This window comes from Talaromyces atroroseus (assembly GCF_001907595.1).
Source record: "Talaromyces atroroseus strain IBT 11181 chromosome Unknown scaffold_9, whole genome shotgun sequence".
Classification (NCBI taxonomy): domain Eukaryota; kingdom Fungi; phylum Ascomycota; class Eurotiomycetes; order Eurotiales; family Trichocomaceae; genus Talaromyces; species Talaromyces atroroseus.
In genome coordinates, this window is record NW_017971441.1 from 1233925 (window position 1) to 1254418 (window position 20494).

At 45.7% G+C, this 20494-nt stretch overlaps 10 protein-coding genes across 10 annotated transcripts; 4 read left to right on the forward strand and 6 right to left on the reverse strand.

Annotated features, from left to right (window-relative positions):
* Positions 1-778: 778 nt before the first annotated feature.
* UA08_06800 (hypothetical protein) lies at positions 779-3604 on the forward strand (the record flags this gene model as incomplete). The annotated part of the gene is made up of 1 exon (XM_020269117.1): positions 779-3604. One exon carries the CDS (start codon positions 779-781, stop codon positions 3602-3604), a length of 2826 nt encoding a protein of 941 aa, XP_020118012.1.
* Positions 3605-3973: 369 nt separating this feature from the next.
* Positions 3974-4890, reverse strand: UA08_06801 (hypothetical protein; the record flags this gene model as incomplete). Its single annotated transcript, XM_020269118.1, has 2 exons — positions 3974-4083; positions 4164-4890. 2 exons carry the CDS (start codon positions 4888-4890, stop codon positions 3974-3976), a joined length of 837 nt encoding a protein of 278 aa, XP_020118007.1.
* Positions 4891-5551: 661 nt separating this feature from the next.
* UA08_06802 (RNA polymerase II transcription factor B subunit 5) lies at positions 5552-5841 on the forward strand (the record flags this gene model as incomplete). Its single annotated transcript, XM_020269119.1, has 2 exons — positions 5552-5719; positions 5794-5841. The coding sequence occupies 2 exons, from the start codon at positions 5552-5554 to the stop codon at positions 5839-5841; spliced, it is 216 nt and encodes a 71-aa protein (XP_020118009.1).
* Positions 5842-6930: 1089 nt separating this feature from the next.
* Positions 6931-7485, forward strand: UA08_06803 (heat shock protein; the record flags this gene model as incomplete). The annotated part of the gene is made up of 1 exon (XM_020269121.1): positions 6931-7485. One exon carries the CDS (start codon positions 6931-6933, stop codon positions 7483-7485), a length of 555 nt encoding a protein of 184 aa, XP_020118003.1.
* Positions 7486-7852: 367 nt separating this feature from the next.
* UA08_06804 (hypothetical protein) lies at positions 7853-9882 on the reverse strand (the record flags this gene model as incomplete). The annotated part of the gene is made up of 5 exons (XM_020269122.1): positions 7853-8429; positions 8525-8892; positions 8949-9113; positions 9171-9400; positions 9720-9882. The coding sequence occupies 5 exons, from the start codon at positions 9880-9882 to the stop codon at positions 7853-7855; spliced, it is 1503 nt and encodes a 500-aa protein (XP_020118005.1).
* A 2512-nt stretch (positions 9883-12394) lies between these two features.
* On the reverse strand, positions 12395-12872 carry UA08_06805 (hypothetical protein; the record flags this gene model as incomplete). Its single annotated transcript, XM_020269123.1, has 3 exons — positions 12395-12418; positions 12472-12542; positions 12593-12872. 3 exons carry the CDS (start codon positions 12870-12872, stop codon positions 12395-12397), a joined length of 375 nt encoding a protein of 124 aa, XP_020118131.1.
* Positions 12873-13578: 706 nt separating this feature from the next.
* UA08_06806 (hypothetical protein) lies at positions 13579-14032 on the forward strand (the record flags this gene model as incomplete). The annotated part of the gene is made up of 3 exons (XM_020269124.1): positions 13579-13849; positions 13898-13965; positions 14018-14032. 3 exons carry the CDS (start codon positions 13579-13581, stop codon positions 14030-14032), a joined length of 354 nt encoding a protein of 117 aa, XP_020118132.1.
* Positions 14033-14725: 693 nt separating this feature from the next.
* Positions 14726-15869, reverse strand: UA08_06807 (putative arabinogalactan endo-beta-1,4-galactanase A; the record flags this gene model as incomplete). The annotated part of the gene is made up of 3 exons (XM_020269125.1): positions 14726-15172; positions 15290-15454; positions 15531-15869. 3 exons carry the CDS (start codon positions 15867-15869, stop codon positions 14726-14728), a joined length of 951 nt encoding a protein of 316 aa, XP_020118239.1.
* An 824-nt stretch (positions 15870-16693) lies between these two features.
* On the reverse strand, positions 16694-17980 carry UA08_06808 (hypothetical protein; the record flags this gene model as incomplete). Its single annotated transcript, XM_020269126.1, has 2 exons — positions 16694-17669; positions 17739-17980. The coding sequence occupies 2 exons, from the start codon at positions 17978-17980 to the stop codon at positions 16694-16696; spliced, it is 1218 nt and encodes a 405-aa protein (XP_020118185.1).
* Positions 17981-19110: 1130 nt separating this feature from the next.
* Positions 19111-19872, reverse strand: UA08_06809 (hypothetical protein; the record flags this gene model as incomplete). The annotated part of the gene is made up of 1 exon (XM_020269127.1): positions 19111-19872. The coding sequence occupies one exon, from the start codon at positions 19870-19872 to the stop codon at positions 19111-19113; it is 762 nt and encodes a 253-aa protein (XP_020118169.1).
* Between the last annotated feature and the right edge of the window lie 622 nt (positions 19873-20494).

The window sequence follows — 20494 nt, forward strand, 5'->3', positions numbered from 1 at the left end:
ATTCAATCAATTGATGCACTCAATTGATCAAGCAAAGATGCACAGAGAGCGGAGAGGATGGTTTGAAAGAGAAAGAGAAAGGACGGTGGGAATGGACGGTGGTTTATATTCCAGCAGAAATGATTCACAGCTGGAGGGGAGAAAGCTTTCCCCGAAAAAATGCTGGGGTTGGTCAGGTGACCGCGCCGGCGCCGGAGTTGGGCACTCCCTCCGCGGCCCCGATTTGGCTGACCGACGGGGCGGCGCCGATACCGGTGGCCAATCGCAAGCCGCAGCTCACGTGCTGCTGATCAGTGGTCCACCACGCAGATCGGGATTAGCGCACAATCGCTAGAAACAGTTAGGACGGGCAGATTCACAGATGAACTAGGAAGGCGGTACGAGCGTTGACAAGTGCCTCGAGTGTTTGCTGCACGATAGATAGAAAAGGGAGAAAGACACAAAAACAATTCTCAAGTCTCGAAATCTCCTTGTGCGAATCTATCGAACAACCCATCCAACTCCTTGAAGTGTCCGCCAATCGGGATGTCGTGTTGACCGCCTATGTACCATTCCTACTGGGGAACTGACTGCAGCTTAGCACCGCGGCTAGTCATCACGGCGAGATTCAACCCCCTCTTGTGTGGATTGACTACCACCGCACATTAACTAACTAATGATCATACCAACTAAGTATGGGTTATAATTGACTTGTTATAACTAATGCTCCCTTCAGGTCTTCTGCGCCTGCCCTCGAATCAGAAGATACCTACCCAAAGACCATGAGGTTCGCGACGCCATGAACCCATTTGCCTTCCTTTCCTCGCTACCAAGTCCTCCGTCCATCCAAACCAGAAAGGCCTTGCTGCTTCTTGATTTTCAGAATGAGTTCGTCCGCCCAAATGGCCGACTGCCCGTTCACAACACGTTTGATATCCTCGAAACTATCCCAGGTCTAGTCCAAAGCTTCCGGCGCACCGGAGAAGTTGTCTGGGTGCGTACCCAATATGAAGGGCCCCGTTCACTTATCGACCCCGAATATGGCGGCGAACGGATAGTTATTTCGGGTGGTTCTCTGGATACTAAGAACCAGAAGAAAGGACGTCAAGGCCGCGATGACAATATCGATGGGAGCGAGGAGATTGACCCCGAAGCCTTTCTATCAGGTCCGGAGCCTGCCTGTCTACCGCAGACGTATGGCGTCCAATTCCCGGCCCCGATACTTGCGGCAATTGATCACGAACATGATTTTGTGATCGAAAAGTCGGATTACTCGGCACTACAGTCCCCCGGCATGGTTCTGTCACTGCGATCCCGTTTAGTCACTGAATTATATATTTGTGGAAGCCTGTCAAACGTGTCTGTCTATGCTACGGCACTTGACGCTGCGCAACAAGGGTTTGCTATCACATTGATAGAGGATTGCATGGGTTACCGCAGTTTCGCCCGTCATGAGCAGGCCATTCGACGACTTGCCGACATTGTGGGCGCAAATGGTATGTCCGCACAGGAGCTGCTGGATGACGACGACTGGGAAGAGACTCAAGAGATTGCCCGGGCTTCGAGTCCTGCCCAAGGGCCAGCCGAGCCTCAACTAAGCAGTTCGGATCATGAGTCACGCGTTGTACAGCCGTCCGGCATAGAAGGTGTATTAGATCATCTTGTCGTCAAAACCTCTCCGCCTATTAAACGAGTCTCGATTACGGAGCAGCCCACCAACGCAGATAATGCTTATACTGCCAGATCGTTGCGGACGCCCTCTCCAAATACTACCGCTCATCGAGACGGTGAGATAGAAGCAGATGACAACCCATATGACGACGACGATGAAGAGCCCTTGGTTTTACCTCCAACGAAATATCCTCGAGCTTTCGCTGCTTCTCGAGGAATCAGAGAAACACGAAATCTGGTTGCGAATTCAACGAGATTGCGCCGCAATAAATCGAGTGGAAACTCACCGTCTTCATCTCGCCAGCCCAGGTCAGCCGCTGCAGGCTCAGCCTCTGCGCGGACGTCCGTTTCTCCTGCAACCTCAGTTAATGCCACTAAAGGGTTATCCGCTGCTTCACCTAATTCTCCTGCACGCGGGATCTTGCCAGCGCCATCATCCGAGCCGGCGAACTACGCAAAGAAAAAGAAGAAAATCACTGGCAAGGAATATCTAGGGCCTGATGATACCATTGCCGAAGGCGATTCGCGGATTGTATACAATCTCGACTTGCCAATTGATGCCTTTGAGAAGATCCATAAAGAGGTAAATTGGCAGAGAATGTATCACATGTCGGGCCAGGTTCCGCGCCTTGTGGCTGTACAGGGCGCTGTTTCCCAAGACAAATGTTTCCCCGTCTACCGCCACCCTGCTGACGAATCTCCAACTCTCGAGCCGTTCACAGAGACAGTGAATGTGGTCCGCACATGTGCGGAACGGATCGTGGGTCATTTGTTGAACCATGCACTGATTCAAATGTACCGTGACGGTCAAGATAATATCTCTGAGCATTCTGATAAGACTCTTGACATAGTCCGTGGTTCGTCCATTGTCAATATCTCATTGGGCGCACAGCGAACGATGACTCTGCGGACAAAGCGGTCTGCACCAACTGATGGCAAGACGGCGGAAAACGATAATGACGATGACAACGCGAGTCACAGCCGTCAGAAACAACAGGTGCTGATGCCGTCTGGTTCCATGTTCATACTTGGCCCATCGTCTAATATGCGATGGCTGCATGGTATTCGACCTGATAAACGACCCGAATCTGAGAAGTCTTGTGAGGAGAAGGCTTATCATGGCGAGCGCATTTCATTAACGTTTCGAAATATTGGCACTTTCATCAACCCTGAATCTCAGACAATATGGGGCCAAGGCGCCATATCCAAGCGGCCTGATTCGGCGAGAAAAGTCATTCACGGCGACGCAGCGGAAACCGAGAGACTTATTCGAGCATTTGGCACGGAAAATCGGGAAACAAATTTCGATTGGGATGGTGTATATGGATATGGCTTTGACGTTGTCAATTTCATAGAACCCGCCGTTACACGTCTAGACTTGTGCGGTGACTCTATCGCTGATATGCGAGTCAGGTTGTGTCTGACCGAAAACGGCATGCGATATGAAGCCGTCTATCCACTGAACCTACCTCAAACTACATATACTAGTCCTGATTCGAAGACTGTCATAGCGGGTGATATTCCAATTTTGCTGTATCTTGCTTCATTGGATTCTGCTTCTATTTCTGCGAGACCTGGTGTGAATTTGGTCCGCGGAGGGGATTCCCTTGCCGAAATTTCGAACTTGGATAGAGCCTCGCGAGAACATATATTGAACAGTCCCGAACCAGATTATGGACTACTTTCAGTCTGGAATGATAAACTGCGAGAAGCAGAAGCTACAGTCGGCCATCACTTCGTCTCGGGACCAACATTCACCGTCGATGACATCGCACTATGGCCGATTCTATACGAAATCGAAAAGCAAAAAGGGATCATATCTGGATCAACACAATACCCATCTCTCTCGGCTTATTACCAGCGGATAGAGAAAAGGGGCTGCGTTCGCGTAGTCTTGGGCGAAATATCGAATAATCGAGGACGGGATGCGCTGTGCTTATCTCCCGGCCATTGATATTCTCTTTTTTGTTTTACCCTTGTTATGTCTTTTCACCTCTTGCCTTTCGGCTCTGGAGAACGACAGGCGTGAATCTATACTGATGCATATTAATATTCAATAATGCATGATATCTATGAATTGATGACAGCGTTTAATGATATCTTACAAACCTGACCAAGGATTTTTGCTTTCTATATAACGAACACCCATAGACTTAATGAATTCTGGAAAGTTTTTTTTGGAAGCATCTGCCATCTAATATCCTTTTTTTTTTTTTTTTCTCTACGGTTGTTTAAATGCTCTCTCCCCTTAATAATTGCAATCGCGCATTTCACGTATGTTGTAACAACAACTTAAAAGACCAGCAATCATTCGAAATACAATCTACAACTTATCAAACCTTGGCACTCGCTTCTCCATCCCCGATAGCAAGGCAGCAGAGATATCTTTTGTTTGCAGCGCCGCACTGTTCCAGACAGCTGTGTAATGTAAACCTGCATCAAATCTACCATCAGCCTCCGGTTTGAAATCTCATATACACCAAATTAGAGAACTAATCCGTATAACAACTTACTGTCTTTAACCGGATGATCCCTCGAAAAATTCAAAATGTTCTTTGTCCCCTGCACCGCTACCGGACTCTTCGTTGCAATTAGGCTCGCCAACTCAACTGCTTTGGTGACAGTTTGCTCCTTTGTATCATAGACGGCATTAACAAAACCAACTCTCAGAGCCTCCTCAGCGCCAAAGACCCTGGCCGAAAGCGCAACTTCTTTTACCCATCCAAGATTGCCCACGACTTTAGGCAGCCGATTCAGCGTGCCAATATCAGCCGCAATGCCAATATCCACCTCCTTCGCCGAAAAAGCCGTATCTTTGGCACATACACGAATATCCGTCGCAGTGCACAAGTCGATGGCTAATCCGTATGCGATTCCGTGCACGGCAGCAATAACTGGCTTCTCACACCTCTCCAAGCTACTGATGCAGTCCTGGAAACCGAGAACATATCGTCGAATCTGCGTAGCGATACGTGCCGCATCAAAAGATTTGTCTTTGGGCCCAATTATTGCCCCCTCGGCGGCCGCTTTGACATCTAGACCGGAGCAGAAAGCGCGATCGCCAGCACCAGAGAAGACTATGGCGCGCGCATCGGGAGATTCTGAGAGCTTGTCAAAGACTTCGCGTAGTTCGAGCCACATGGGTTCAAAGTAAGAGTTCAGTTTGTCTGGCCGGTTGGTCTCGACGTGGGCGACATATTCTTTGGGGAATGTGACGTTGAAATATTTATATGATGCCATAATGGCAGCTACTATATATGTTTGTCGTCGGACCAAAGAATTCAAAGAGAGAGAGGCAAGTTGAGATTTTCTATTTCCAGATACTCTCAACGAGTAATTTGATTGCTTGCTTGTGGAATGATACGTACCTTCAGGACAAAAAGAGGCCGAGGTTTGGAAACGGCTATGCTTCATGCATGTGCCATAGTACGAAACACGTCTAGGAATAGCTCTAGCTAATACATTTTTATGCGCTATATATTGCTAAGAGCTCCCGAAATAAAGAAGGACAAAATTAGAATTACCAGGAAAAAAAAAGGAAACCATGGCCCAAACTGCGAGTCGAACGCGGGACCTCACCGAGTTGATCCCTGATGGAAAAAAACCCTAACGATGAATTCTACCACTGAACTATCTGGGTGGACGAAGTAGCGCTTAAAAAGCGCACTCTTCGACTTTTGCCGATGTTCGACAGGATCCGGCAATCTTGGTTGGCTTTCTGAGCGCCGCCGCGGCTATCAGCCAATAGTAGCTCGCTATGGGGCGGCCCACCAAGCTTTTGGGTCCTCTTTGACTTCCTCTTCTTCTCTTCATCACAATATCAACCACCGCTGCGCTTAAAACAGTCATGCCCCGCGCTGTGAAAGGTCTGGAAATTTAGCCGGCTAGGTTTTGGATAATAATGTTGACACATCTAGGTGTCCTCGTCGAATGCGATCCGTCCGTCAAGGCGATTATTCTCAAGTACGACGAAGAAAAACACGACTATATCGTGGAAGACTTGGACGATGACCGGCACCTGGTGATCAAGGAGAGCCAGCTCCAGAATCTAAAGGAAAGACTCGGCCAGGTTGGTTCTTTGTTACATTCCTACTCACCGGTACGATATCAGACATTGATTGACATTGCTTGATGTCGCGGTAGGAACTCGATCAGAAAGTTATGCAACCGGAAGAGTCGGAGTCGGAGTGATCGAAAAAAACATTCTTGCTCAATGGGCTTAATCTGTCCGAGTCAATTTACGCCGTTGAAGTTTGGAGACCATCCCGTCAGCAAGCATGAGCCCTCAGGGTTTGGAGAGCGGTAACTACATCCTTGTAACGGGTTCACTTCCAGAGAGTTCTATCTGTGGTCTATTTCGGCCTGCGACTATAAGTAGGAAACAAATCTTATGTTGAAAAAACCTGACGTTTCGCCCGACTAAACGGTTACCGGTGAACGCAGAGTTATGTTTTCATGCACATCAATCCGAGACATTGAATTTTTCGAAGCTGTCAATGAAAATGATGCCTAGCATGGATAGCTACAAAGATCATCATTCCATATCAGCATCGAGGTCAGCATGATCTATCAACGCACTGTGATCTAGAGCACCCCATTTCAACGACCCATAACTTGCTATTTGATTAATTATATTTAGTACTTTATACAAGGAACGATATTATAATAGCGAAGGCGAAAAGAGGATCGGCATCATTTAAGTTCGTAGCTAGGGCGAAACTCAACTCAGCTAATCTCAGTTCTTCTTAAGGGTAGCCTGTACCTAATGGAGTACATATATTTGTGAACTATTTAGGTGATGTGAATGCTCGGTCTGTGGCTGAATTTGTGGCCAAATTTCGAAAAAGTAGAAACATTCTCTTCTCCAGTCTTCTACGTATATTGGAGTTGAATTTTATTGTTCTGTTCACTAGGCTATGACGTAATTTGAACCGCTGGACAAACTTGGCTTAGCGCAAATCGGCCCGTGCGGAGAGTTCTAGAAGGCTCCACTAGCGTCCAGCCCTAAACAAGTCATGTCTGGAGGCTTCTACAAGCATCATGGCACATCGCGATGTCATCCATGACAAACGTCTGGCAGCTTCCAGAATGTCGAGTGATGGCTATATTAACCCCCTTGGCCTCTGGTCAACATGTTTTCCTGTTCATCAAAATCAAATCGCAAACAAGCAAGCAAACAACAAAGCGTTTCAAAGCTAACCTTCGAATCACTTCAATCGTCCTTGAAACTTCGTCATTTCTTCATTTTCGAAGCAAATAATCACACACAACCATCACACAATGGCTCTCTTTCCTCGTGCCGGTGACTTTGCTCCTCTATTCCGTCTTCTAGACGACTACGACACCCACCGCTCCGGACGTAGCCACTCTTTCCAGTCCTCCATGACCAGCTTCTCCCCGCGCTTCGACGTGCGCGAATCCAAGGAGGCATACCATCTCGACGGCGAACTTCCCGGCATCAGCCAGAAGGACATTGAGCTCGAGTTCTCTGACCCTCAAACTCTGCACATCAAAGGACGCGTTGTTCGCGAATACAACTCCAACAACAGTGACAACGACGGTGCATCCAGCCCCAAGCCCGCGACTGTTGAAGACGAGTCTCCATCAGACAGCAACACCCAAGTCCAGAAGACTTCCGGCAATCACGCCGTCTCCAAGCAAAACAACCACAAGTACTGGGTCAGCGAACGCTCCGTCGGAGAATTCCACCGCTCCTTCAACTTCCCTACCAGGGTCGACCAAGATGCAGTTAAGGCTAATCTGAAGAACGGCATCCTCTCCATTTCCGTGCCCAAGGCTGCTCCACCAGTTAGCCGCAAGATCACCATTGAGTGAATCAAACCGACTCGATCGTCGTCTTTGCTTCGATGAGACATAACTTTTATTGAGACGAATTTGATGAAATCTGCCTTATCTCATGTCTTTCATTGCTTGGTGCTTGGTGTTGTTCTAATAGCCTTTGTGTTTTAAAACAATTACATATCTCATAATGTCAAGTTTGCTTTACTAAGTTTCTATTTAGTTGTTGACTAGTTTTCAAACCAATGAAATAAATACAATTTCTATAAACCCGCAGTCGCGTTGATCCAATTTCCAAACCAAAATCCGTAATCTAATGCTGAATAGGACCTTCCTAAATCAGCCTCTAGTATACTTTATATATCTATATACCATCTATATGAACCCAAATAACACGTCAATTTCAGGTTTCGTTCCCCGTACCCTGGTTGACTTCACTCTCAAGACCGTCGTCCGACTTTGCAGAATCAACAGGGGCACTCGATCCTGTGCCAGCCTGCACAAACGTCATTAGCACGGTCAGCGCGACAGCCACCAGAAACATCATCCTTAAAGAGTTCTGATATGCAGTAATTGCAGTTTCCCTCTCATATCCTTCCAGTTGCCATACCAGGGCAGGACTGCCCAGTAACTTTCTAATAAGTTCCTGCCTACCGTCATCATGATCATGATACCCGCCATCATAGAAACCAGCCTCAAGACGGGCCTTTAATACACGCGAGAAAATCCCACCACCAATTGCAGATCCGAAGCTGCCAGAAAGAGACCTGAATGTCGCCAGAAGACCTGTGACAATGTAATGCGATGATGGGGAGGTGATATGTAGTAGATGAGATACCATGTAGTTTAGATACGCAGCGCTCGTGAATCCATTGACGAATATCGCAAATGCATATAGCACAATGGACGAGTTGGGAGTTGAGATCATGGCAATCAATAGAAGACTCAGCCCAAAAAATACGCTGACTATCAACGTTGATCTTTAATAGAGTTAGCTCATATCGTTTTGAAAGCAGCTAGATGTAGGCTAGTACAAGGAGGAGAAATGAAAATGGGAAAGGGTGATGAGCCATACGTATAATAACTCCGCGCTTTCCGAATATGTATCCAACCTACAATGAGCCCTCCTAGGGCAAAACCAGCGTTTGTTGGAATCATGATAATACCGCCTTGTGCCGGACTCCAGCCACGAACAGCAATGCCGTAAACAGGCAAATAGAAGAGAACTGCCCAACGGGCCATCATCAGGCCACCTGATGAAATACCGGATAGTAAAACACCACGAGAGCGAAGGATAGTTACCGGAACAATAGGCTCGGTAGTGAATTTGGGCGATGACTCAACGATGAGAAAAATGACGAATAGGAGCAGAGAAGCCGCAAGGAATGAAAACGGGATAGTAGAGCTCGAAAGGGAATAGAGCAATGTTAGGTTGGCTGAAGTCTATAATACCATGTAAGCAAAACACAACAGAACGCGATCCGCATCGTGGGACGCACCAGTGTTAGAATACCCAGGTAGTCAATTCGAGCAAGTTTCCTAAAGAATGTATTCCCCTCATGACCGGCCACCTTTTCCCCACCAGTCGGAGGAATCGAGAAATATAAAATAGGAGTGATAACAAGACATATTGGAGATTGAATATAATATATGAGGCGCTGTTCCTATATCGTCAGCAATGCACGGTACATTAATCCAGTTCTTGAGAATAAGGTGTTTACCCATCCATATTTTGGCGTCAGGGCACCAGCCAAGATAGCGCCAGCTGCAACACCAGTCGTGATGATGGTATAAAGACATCCAAGGAACAGTCCTCGTCGCTTCTTTGAACACAGTTCTAACACAATAATTGCTTGTGTAGAATATATCCCCGCAGCTCCGCTTCCAGCCAGAATCCGACCAATTATGAAGTCTGAAACCGTCCTCGCGCTAGCTGTAATCAGCAAACCCACTGCAAAAATGAAGCTTGTCACGGCTAAGAAAGCACGCAGAGAGAATATTTGAGACAGTCGACCGCCGAGGGGAGTCAGGCTCGCGAACGCAATCTACTCGGCCGGATCGGTCAGCAATGGTTGATTCGGAGCACCGTAAGAAATATGAGAAGATAAACCGACCATATAGGCTGATGTAAGCCATGGTGTACTGGAGAAAGAATCCAAGTCCGCGGCGATGTCCGACTGTGTTGTTGTGACGGTCGTGATATTGGTAGCTATAAACTGCTTTAGTTGGACCATTTCTCGCGCCATACCGGATTATGTTTCTTTACATACACTGAATAAACAGCAGACATGTCACTACGATAGTAACGGCAACCGTGCGCTTCCGGGAGAGCGTGGTTGGAGCAGCATCATCGCTATCGTACTCTCTCGGCTCTGCTATTAACGGGGACTGTTCGGAGAATTGGCCGTGCGGTGACTCCAAGTCACTGGTCATTGCCAAGGCGCGCTGCGATACGAATAAGGAAGACAGTAGATGTAAACTTAGAGGCCGTAAGATATAACCGCAGGAAGTTTACCAATGTCAAATATCGCGAGTTGGACAGTTGACAGTCTTATCTTGATGGGCTGCTCGCGACATAAACCAATTATACTGCAGGAATGTCCATGGTCCAGTCACGTGACTAGAGTATCAACGATCACATGACCCATGCAAGTTAGCTTCTACGGAGTAAATTTCTTTAAGTAAATTTCTGCTAGGCGATAAGAGACAGCCACGTGCCTCTTTGATTATTCTGTTTTGCCAGGAAGATATATATAAAGTGCGCGCCAGATAGGGAAGATAATACGATTGGTGCATATATTCTGATACAGTACTTCATGACGCACGGGTTTTACATATACTACGTAGTATACAGTAAATAAGGTTAGAACAATAATAAGATATAACGTAAGATAATGTCCCACTTTTTACCCGCTAATTTGACCACAAAATTAACGTGTTGTGGATCCAAAGCCCACTTTTGGCGCTATTAACGGATATTAAGTCCACTATAAATAGGGATAGCCAATCATATTGCTTAAAATCCTCTACTATATAACGGGTTTTCAACCTACAACGGATTCGGATTTGGTGGCAGTCAGAATTGATCTGTTATAGACTGCGTTTGCTGTAACAGACAGTCCCACAGTAGGGTTACTCTGTTGGTTTCCTAGGCAGCAATCCCATGGGATCCTGCGTTTCCTTTGTTCCATGCATTAGCGCTATCGTATCTATTGGCTGTGGCGCGCTGATTTCTCTGACACCCTATACTGTGAAAATCTCATGTTTTCCCTTTACATGATTGTATAAAGCTTTAAAATATACCCTATAAAATTGGTGAAAATCAGGCGCTGGGCGGTTCCGAGTAGTGAGTGGTGGAGGTTAAAGAAGCTTCGATTTTTCTACAATATGTATATATATATATATATATATAATATCGATGTCTACAGGGAGCGTAGGCAATAAGGAAAAAAAAAAAAAAAAACGATCTTCCATGAATTTTTCATTTTCACATTGAAACAATTTCCAAATTCAAACCTAATTATCACAGTATCAAAAAAGATACTTAATGTGACAGATGCGGAAAATCATCTCCGAACCTAGCCATGAGCCTAAGATATATATATTTGAAGTACCTAATTGGCATGATCATCATCCAAGAGATTTGCCTAGGCAACCTTGAAACATTTCAATAGGTACGTAGCAATTGTTCTCAGATATTCGCTAATTACTACATATAGCTGAAGCACCCTAGCGACTTCCTAGTACTTTCCTGCCTACCATTATCACAAATCCGAGTAAGAAAACATCACTACTAATTGCAGATCGGAATGTGCTGGTGTGATGCGGCGGTGGTGGGGAATGGGGTATTTCATCGGTATCTACGACTGATGGAATCTAGAACTTCTGGTGTCTACTGAAATAGTCAAGATATACAATATCTTGCTAAACAGCGGGTTAAGACGCTGGTTAAATGCCTTGCTTGGCTATCGGAAAGTATACCTTGCTTTATCCATGATGCAAGGAGCGACTGCCCTGACATTAGCCCAGGCACGATATTTGTTATTGTTAAATTGGGAGTTATGTCTTCTTTGGTCTGTTTATTTTACCCTGGAACTGGTTGACTGATCTGCCGGTGTAAACACATGCATACGCACCCCCCCCCCCTTCCCCCCTAATATAGCCTACCTAGGTGCTCATTGCTCTTTTATTCTCAGAGACAGTGCTGTCGCATTGCCTGATGAGATATCGATCGACAAGACCAAGCGTTGATTGACGGCCTATCTTACAATCAAGATGAGGTTCGCCCGCTCCCACCATAGTGACGAGTCTATAACTTACCTATGATGTGAGTAGCTGGTGAACTGCATTTTGGTTGTTAGGTCGAGCAGTCAATCAATCTACATGGGAAATCATCTGCTCATCATATGGTGCGGTTACACTCCATAATGCCGGAGTGACACAATCATAACTTCAATAGAGACGATAGATTGTTAGTATTCAATAAATAGCAGTATGTAGTTCCGCGATTAGAAGGCTAGATTATGAGATTGTTAGGTTTAGTTTATATAATACTTGCCAGTCACAGCCCACATTCTGTATACAAAGTTCCAAGTAGACAGAGCGACTGCGAATATTCCGCTGAACATAAGAATGTTAACTGGGTACCTAAAGAAAAACAGTGAAAGGTCCCAAAGTACGCGAGTGAGCTGTGTAGTTTGGATATGAGGATTATATTAAACAACATAATGTGTGAATATTGTAGTGAAGTAAAAAAAAAGCACTAGATTGAAGTTGAATTGAAGTTCAATGTCAATTACACACAAGCACGAGCTCCTGACGCCCGTGCCCAAAAATTTGACATGAATACATTAAGAAAAGAATTACAGATCAAACGCCTTAGCGAAAAGCATAAGTGTTCAAAACAATCCCAATTGCACACACCACAGCAGTCAATAACCACAATTTAATGTCCAATAAGTTTGCAGTCCTGGGAGGACGATTAGTTTGTAAAGAGACACAAGTTGATATGTAAGGACTTACCGCTTCTCCGTGAGGGCAGTAAGCAGTGCTGCCGATACATTTAACGCCATCGCCGTCCTCCTTGGTAATCCCTGGACTATGGTTAGCGCCTAAAGAACAACACGTGGACGTTGGAATTTACCTAGAATATTGAGGTTCTCGATGAGGCTGAATTTGGCGCAGGCAGAATCACCAACACCGAGCACATTGTTCAAGGCGCCCTTTCCAAGGAGGTTGCCCAAGATGCCGTCAGCGCTAAGGATCTCCTTGTTCTGGCAACAAGCGATGTCGCTGTCCGGGTATTCTTTCTGAGCGTCGGCAATGGGAGGATTGTCGCCGAGGCCTTCCTGAGATCCTTGCGGTCCGACGGCTGCAGTGACCGCCATGGCAAAGGAAAGAAGAGCGAGGATAGTAGCACGCATATTGTTAAGCTTGAAGGATATTTTGAGTAAGAATAGTGGACTCGAAATGTGTTCTGATGTGTTTTATGTTGGTTGAACAGACACTGAGTTTCGTTGAGTGGGAATGATGATGTTTATATAGGCTTCCTATGCTGTCTGAACTACTGTGATGCCTTTTGTTTGTTTCTAGGGAATGTCGATCCCTTATGGGCATTTAATACATCCTGCTTGGATTTCTGCCCCTACATTGCATTGCGATGTGATTGGCATGCCATGTAATGGATGTTCAGGACAAAGTATGCTACATTCCGTGGACTGCTATTTGATTGTATGAATTACTCAAGATTTTGTTTTGTGTTCGACAAATCCTATTATCTATTCTGCATTCTTTGTTCTTCGTTCTACATGTAAATATATCTATGCAACCTAAAGGTCGATCAGAATACGTAGAATCAAGGAGGTAAATCAAATCCTACGTTGCACAATATAGGGAATGAAACATTCTTTTAACATACTAGAGAAACAGTGATTAGAAGAACGTTCAAGGTAACATTTGGTCTTTCTTCGGTCGCTGTAGCGAAACATAAATAGATGTGTGATCCCCCTCGTTTTTCTTTCTTTGCATCAGAACACTTGCAAATCATACTTTTCATACAAAGTCAAAAACAAAAAAAAAAAAAAACTCAAAAACCCACTCTTTATTACTACCCCTCACTATACCATCAAAATGAAGTTTGAGATTGTATCCGTCGTTGCTTTTGCCCTTTCTGTGGCTGCTTTCCCTCCTTCCCCTGGCAAAGCTCAGGGAAGCCTTTCTATCACCGAAGCCAAGGCCAAATGCCCTGGTGGTGAGATCGCATGTTGCCAGAACTACGAAGACATCGAAGGCGATGGTGTCCTCGGCAACTTGTTGGCCAAGGGTCTATTGAACAACCTTCTCGGTGTTGGTGACTCTGCCTGCGCCAAGACTACCCTCATTGACAACCTCAACATTCTTGGTATGCCAGTCCATGATAGTAGTATGATCTTTTACTAACTGTACGCAGGCTTTACAACAGAAGACGATAACGGCGTTACATGTGTCAGCACTACTGCTTGCTGCAGTGGAGATAGCGTAAGTCCCTTGGTATCTGTCGTCTATGCAAGCTTTCACTAATTGTTCGAAGTGTGTTGCTATCTAAGCACTGTGTCAACGACACTAGGTCAAAAGTGACACCATTGAGGTGTTTTCCCGCTTTTGGCTATGTATCAACTTCCAATGTCCTGTTTTTCACTTCAATTCTTTGAACAAGGGGTATCTGGCCTTCAAAATTCAATTGTATTGGCAAAATTCGGTTAATTAGTGTTGTCGATCTCTGGTACGGATCTCCCTAGGTAGAATTCAATAAAAAATTTGTCGTATGCAATTATTTCTTTTGGATTCAGAGTATCACATCAGATGGGAATAAATGCCAGCAATTTTGCTATTAGCTGCCTGCATACCCTATCGGATTCGCATTGCCGTTTGTCATTTCAGTCAGAGGATGTCCAAACTAAATACAAGTCATTGTCATTGCAAAGTCATGTGGCTGTCTTGAAAATGTTTCCTTAAGAGAAGTGATAGGTGGGTGAGGTGAGATACGATCATTGCATTACCGACATCGAGCACCTCAAGGGTGAGGGCTAAGAGCCAACGAATGCTAGGAAAACTATCCCGCACATTGAGTTGCAGGGTCAGGGTTTCAACAAAGGCACAAGAGTTGTCTAGGAACCCTGTATTTAGAATTTTATTAGTCGACAATGTAACTACTCTTAAATTTCCCTAATAACAAACGTCAACTGATTCAGGTTTAACCATCATAATGTTTCTGCTCTTTGCTCTTTCAAGTCCTCTCTCAAAGAGTCGAGAAAACCTCAATGCTCGTCCTAAACACATCCGTCGTCGAACTAACCAACAAATTATCGCTGCAACGTGAGCCAAGACCTGCATTCCCGATCCACGCCGGCTCCCAGTGAAAAAGTCCAAGACCATTTGTAGTCTCAGCCGGAACATCAGCCACTTCAGTCAAAAACGCCGTCTGGCCAGCCGCCGAGAATGGGATATTCGTGAGATCAGACGGGAATGCGTATTCGGGGTCCGGACAAGAATACGGCCAGTTTGTCTCTGCAACTATCAATCCCTTTCCGTAGGTAGAGGCCATGTCGGCCAAGGTCGACTTCAAGGATGACAGCAGAGCCTCATCGCTGTAGAATGGATAGTAGCTCACGCCCATCAGGTCAAAGTCCGTTGTTAGCAGCGGGCCCTCAGCCAACACGGTGTCGTAAAAGTATGACTGCAAATCCTAATCCCAGCCATTTTGAAGGTGAATTAGAATCTGGGGTTGAGTTTCGAGATCGGAATCCTTGATCCCCCAGGCAGCCGAGTGTAGGAGCGAGGCGATATTATAATAGTTATCCACCTCCCCGAGCGGCCATAAAAGACCAGCACCAATCTCATTGCCGATCGAGACGATCTCCAGAGGAATTGAAGCTGCAGCAAAGGCATTGGACACTTCCAACGTATAATTGTATAGCTGCCAAGTGAGCGTGCCAATGTCAGTGGTCGACCAGCCGGAAGGAGTCGTCTTAACGAATACAACTTTTGATTAGCGTGTGGATCTTCCTCAAGTCTTTTCTTTTTTTTTTCGAAATCAAACAAACCTGCTCACTTGGATCCGCCCATGTATCACTAAAATGCATATCGAGATAGATCAGCATGCCTGCATCGACCATACTTGCTGCAGGTTTCAGATTATAGTCTAGACCGTATATGCCATCACTGGGATCTACCCATAGTCGTTGTCGGACAGCATTCACACCATTATCGGCTAGAATGGTTTCAAGCGTAGCATCGTCTCCGTTCACATTTTTGTATGATATACCGTCATCCACTTCCACTGTCAGGGAGGATATGTCTGCGCCACGATACTGAAGAAGAGCCGAGGCGAGAGGCAATATGAAGAGAGCCAGAGGCGCCGGCAAGAGAGTTGAGGATCGCATGTTTCAAATTGTATATCAACGAAAATGATATTTCGGTCGTTTTTGCAGGCGCACTTTACGTATTCAACCGGTTTCTCTCAACCACAGGCCACGGCTGCTCAAGGTTTGTTCGAATTTCCCGATACGGATGTGAGTTTCCGAAAGTAGCAATTTTGACACACAACGACTTTCGAGTAGATTTCAGACTCTTTCTCTAATGACAAATAAGTGACTATTGTATAAGATTAAATCCAAGTTGAGGATGGAGGACTTATGTAAATAAGGGAGCCGGGTGATGGATCTATTCATATATTTTGGATTTCAAGACTCTTTGACTTCCGCCAAATCTAATTTGCATTCAATCGGCATTGGTGGAAATACTTCACATACTCTAACTGCCTCCGGGGGCGCAACATGACTATGAAACAACCGGTTGCCCAGGCCCGGGACACCATGAAGAAGACCTCTGCGGTCAATTGGCTGCGGGGTTGAAGGGCATTATTACTCCGTAAGCTGCTTGAAAGGAATTGCTGAAATTCCACCTGAAATGTATGAACGTAACTCGCTAGCTGGTCGTCGGGGAATTGTCGGCAAGAACGAGCTGGGCATTCTGCAAGTTAGGGTTTCCCACCATATATGGCCTACTTATTTTTTTCACCGTCTGTATAAATGCCTGGAAAAACAAAACGTAAGCCAACTTCCACCAGTCTTGCTCAGCAGAGACAGCGCGGAATTTTTAATTATCATTAAAATAGAGGATAACTATGCTTCGTCTAGATAAACATTCACCCTTCCCTCCCATCACATGTCTATTATAAACTTTTCGCCTGCAGACTGAAACGTTATCATACAATTGCATGACCAGTATGCTGCGCACGACGACCTGTTCCCACACCATCGATGCCAAGTTCCTGATCCTTACCGAGCCAAGGCTTCACAGCCTCGCCATATTGGCCCTCGGCAACAAAGTATATGAATAGACCGATAACGATCAAGACAAAAGCAATCGGGTACAAGAACTGCACATAGTAGTGGAAAACCTTGAGACCGATGAGCAAGCCCCAGAAATTCATGGTCAACAGTGAAATGTTGAAGAACGTCGCAGACGACATTCGCAGCAAAATGGGGGCTAGCGTATAGAAGATGAAGAGGACAATGGTGTAGCCGGCAATATAGCCACCGACTTGTCCGTCCCAGGTCGAGCCCTTGAAAGAGTTCCGGTCGAAGATGCCGCACTGCACACCGTTGATGATCATACCCCAGAAGCCCATCTGGCCAATGACTTCATACATGGGGCGCTTGGAGACCATGTATTCCTCAAACAGATTGCTAAACGCGTAGATAGTGCTGGCCAACAGAGCGAACAAATCGCCTTTCAACTGATCCGCAGCAGGGTAGTTGGCGCCGCGGAGATAGTCGGAGTAGATAAGAAGACCGAGTCCAACGCAAGCAATGAAGACACCAATGTACTGCGTAATGTGGTACCGAACGCGCAGGAAGATGACGGAAATGATGACAATACAGATGATAGTCCAGAAACTGAACAGCTCAGCGCTCAATAGCGATGTGTACCGGTAAGCCAGCACCATGAAATAATTCCCCTCAACATCCAAGAACGACAGAATAAAGTACCTCCAGCAGTCTTTGTAGAGGAGCCGGAGCCATTTCTTAAAACCGTATTTGTAAATCGTGATACTGGTATAGACTAGATTGAGCAGAATGTAGTTGAAAAGCGTCTGGAAAGCGGGGATACTGGTGCCTGCGTCGGAGAGAAGACTTGAAAAAGTGGACGAACTGATATCGGCCAAAGCGATGATTTGACTGGAAAGAATGCGCTTATTAGTGATCTGTTATTTCTGCAATCTGCGCTATAAGAGGCTTTTTACTAACCCTAGAACCAAGAGAATCCAGAAGTCGCGCGTCTTCACGTAAGCGAATAGTCGCGCGAATCGTCCCTGCTGCTGGCCCTGCTCTTGATCCTGCTGTTCCTGTCCGTGGTCGCTACTTTCTGTTGAATTAGTCACCGTATGCACCTGCTGGGATTTCTCTTCCAAAGGGACCTCTGGGAGAGTCGATTGAGGCTGCGATTCGGTGACCACGGCGGTCTTTTCAATTTCGTGAAGCTCGGACATGGCGAAAGCAATGGGATTAGAAGAATAGGAATAAATGTCTATATATAAGAAGGGCACGTAAACCGGGAGCTTTTCGCCAGCAAAAGTGAGCGCAAAGCTCTAAGTCGCTCACTGCTAGAATGTAAGGGCGCAAAAAAAAAAAAGGAAGAAAAGAAAAAAAAAAAAAAAAAAAAAAAAAAAGTCAAGCAGAGCAGGCGGGGTTTATAGATAAACTAAACTTTTTTTCCCAGCTGCCCTCTAAAAGACTGGAATTACCTGAAATACCGCGCAAAATTACGGCTATGGACTAAGTGGAGCCAAAGAGCTCAATCGCGCTCCGTTGATTGGATACCTTGATAAGGTTAGGGCAAAAAGTTCAATTTTCGTATTGGCAATACCTAGATCTAGACTACAACAGATACCTAGCTAGGCATATATCTCTGCTCTGCAGTGGCAGGCATAAAGAACGATGAGAGTGTGGTGCTGAAGTAAATAGCAAAGTACTTCTAAGTTACATGTACCGTACAGAGTCCTCGTGTTAGTCGCAGGCGTTCTTCCACGTGGGAGATGTCAAAGAGTCAAGACGGAGTCCGCCGTAGCGTGCCTGTGCGCCAACCTAGTGAGGCCAATGTAACGGAATGCGCTTCTTGAATTTTCTACACGAACAAGTATCGAGTACGTAAATATTGGATAAGTTCTTCACGAGAAACGCCACTGTGGCGGATATGCTTCTAGCCTTCGCTATCTTAGTCGGTGGCCACAGGCGCGGTATAAGCGTTCGAAAATTTGCCATGTCAAAACTGGCAGCAAGCTCACTTGCACTTGTTCAGTGCACAGCGGAATTCCCCGATCAGGAATTTTCGAGCTTTGATCGAGACTGACCAATCAAATGTTTTAATGTATGGCGCGGCAGCCTTAGGCTGCCAAGCGTCCTCAATGATTCTATGAAAATCAGCCAATGAATCTTTTTTCGTAGTAAGCACTATTTTCAAGTTTTAACTTTACTCCATTTTTAATATCAAAGAAGTATGAGGTTGTTGGGCATACTTCGAAACAACTCCAGAGAACCCCTTTAGAATACTTGAATGATACAATATCTTCGTGTAGCTACATCCATAGATCATAATTATCCCATATACTAGATGAATAAATCAAGCCTCCTTCAAGAAATGCCTCATCCACGCCACAAGTGCATTTTTCCCTCTAACCATCGCCTCCCGTTCCCCAGGTACATGCTCATCCCCACGCACAAGACAAGCATGAACAACCCCCGAGAAATGCTGATAATCAAACACCACACCGAGCTTGAGCAGCGTCTGAAAAGTATGCAGTTTCAACTCCGGCGTATACGCAGGATCCATCTCCGGAGCCAGCAGCTGCACAGGCACTGCCACCTCATCGATATCCTTCTCGGTGAGCAGTGAGGGGTGCCCGGCACTGATACAGTCTACCAGCGGCGTTTGATGCTGGTTGTCGTGATGCTCTTTCGCTCCAAGACGGAAAACAGCCCAGCCGCCGTAGCAGTAACCCACGGCGCCGACTTTCCTATACTGCCGACGCAGGGCACGAGCACACTCGACAATCTCTGGTTCACGTATATCGCGTGAATTTCTCTGCATGAAGCCCTCAAAGTCGAATTGTTCCCATTTCTCTTCAGCAAGGGCCTGAGAATCAATGACTTCTCCACCGAAAAAGTCAGGCACGTAGACCGTTGCACCGACTTCGCGGGCAAAATGGTCGGCAAGGAGACGGTTATTGGCAAAGGTCCTGCCGAACAAGTCGGCGATAAGCAGGATGGCAGCGTTGGGGTTGTCGCCTGTGATGTAGGTGTTGCTGTTGGCGAGTTTGCTGATCCGGCCTGATGGCGTGCCGTGCCATTCGAAACCTTGGATGCAGCATTTAGACAGCGACATGTCTGTAAACCGTACTAAACAGAATAAGCTGGGAAGCAAAAGAAACATTGGGATATTAGCTCAATAAATACGCATGTCTGCCTGCTACATCGTACCTAAGAATTGGGGTCAAATCTAGCGAAACTGCTAGCGTCAATTTACGGTTTACCAATGATAAAGTAGTAGATGGACATGGCCAGATGAAAGGAAAGGCCGCCTAAAGTCTGCGAGATTATGACCCTGAAAGAAAAGTAAATAAATAACTCAATTTATAGTGTTCTTGGTTGGGATTATCTACTAGACATCATGGCCATCCGGTTCAAGCTTCATACCGTCACCTACATAGTTGAGATGTACGACGCTCGGAACTATGACTGTTTATGCTTAGGCCGGTGGTTCACTTGGTTCCAATTTTGCCAGAATGAAATTGTATATGGCATGTGGCTAGGATTATAGGATAGGTCTGTGATTATTAACTAATCATAGTAAATAATGCAGACTCTAAAGAATAAATTTCCTAATTATTCGGGATAGATGGTTCGACTAAGTATATCCTTATACCTAGGTAGCTCTTCAATAGGTGAGACCAACATAACAGAACTTTCTACTCCAAAAATAAATAGGAAATGAATTATACTGTTAA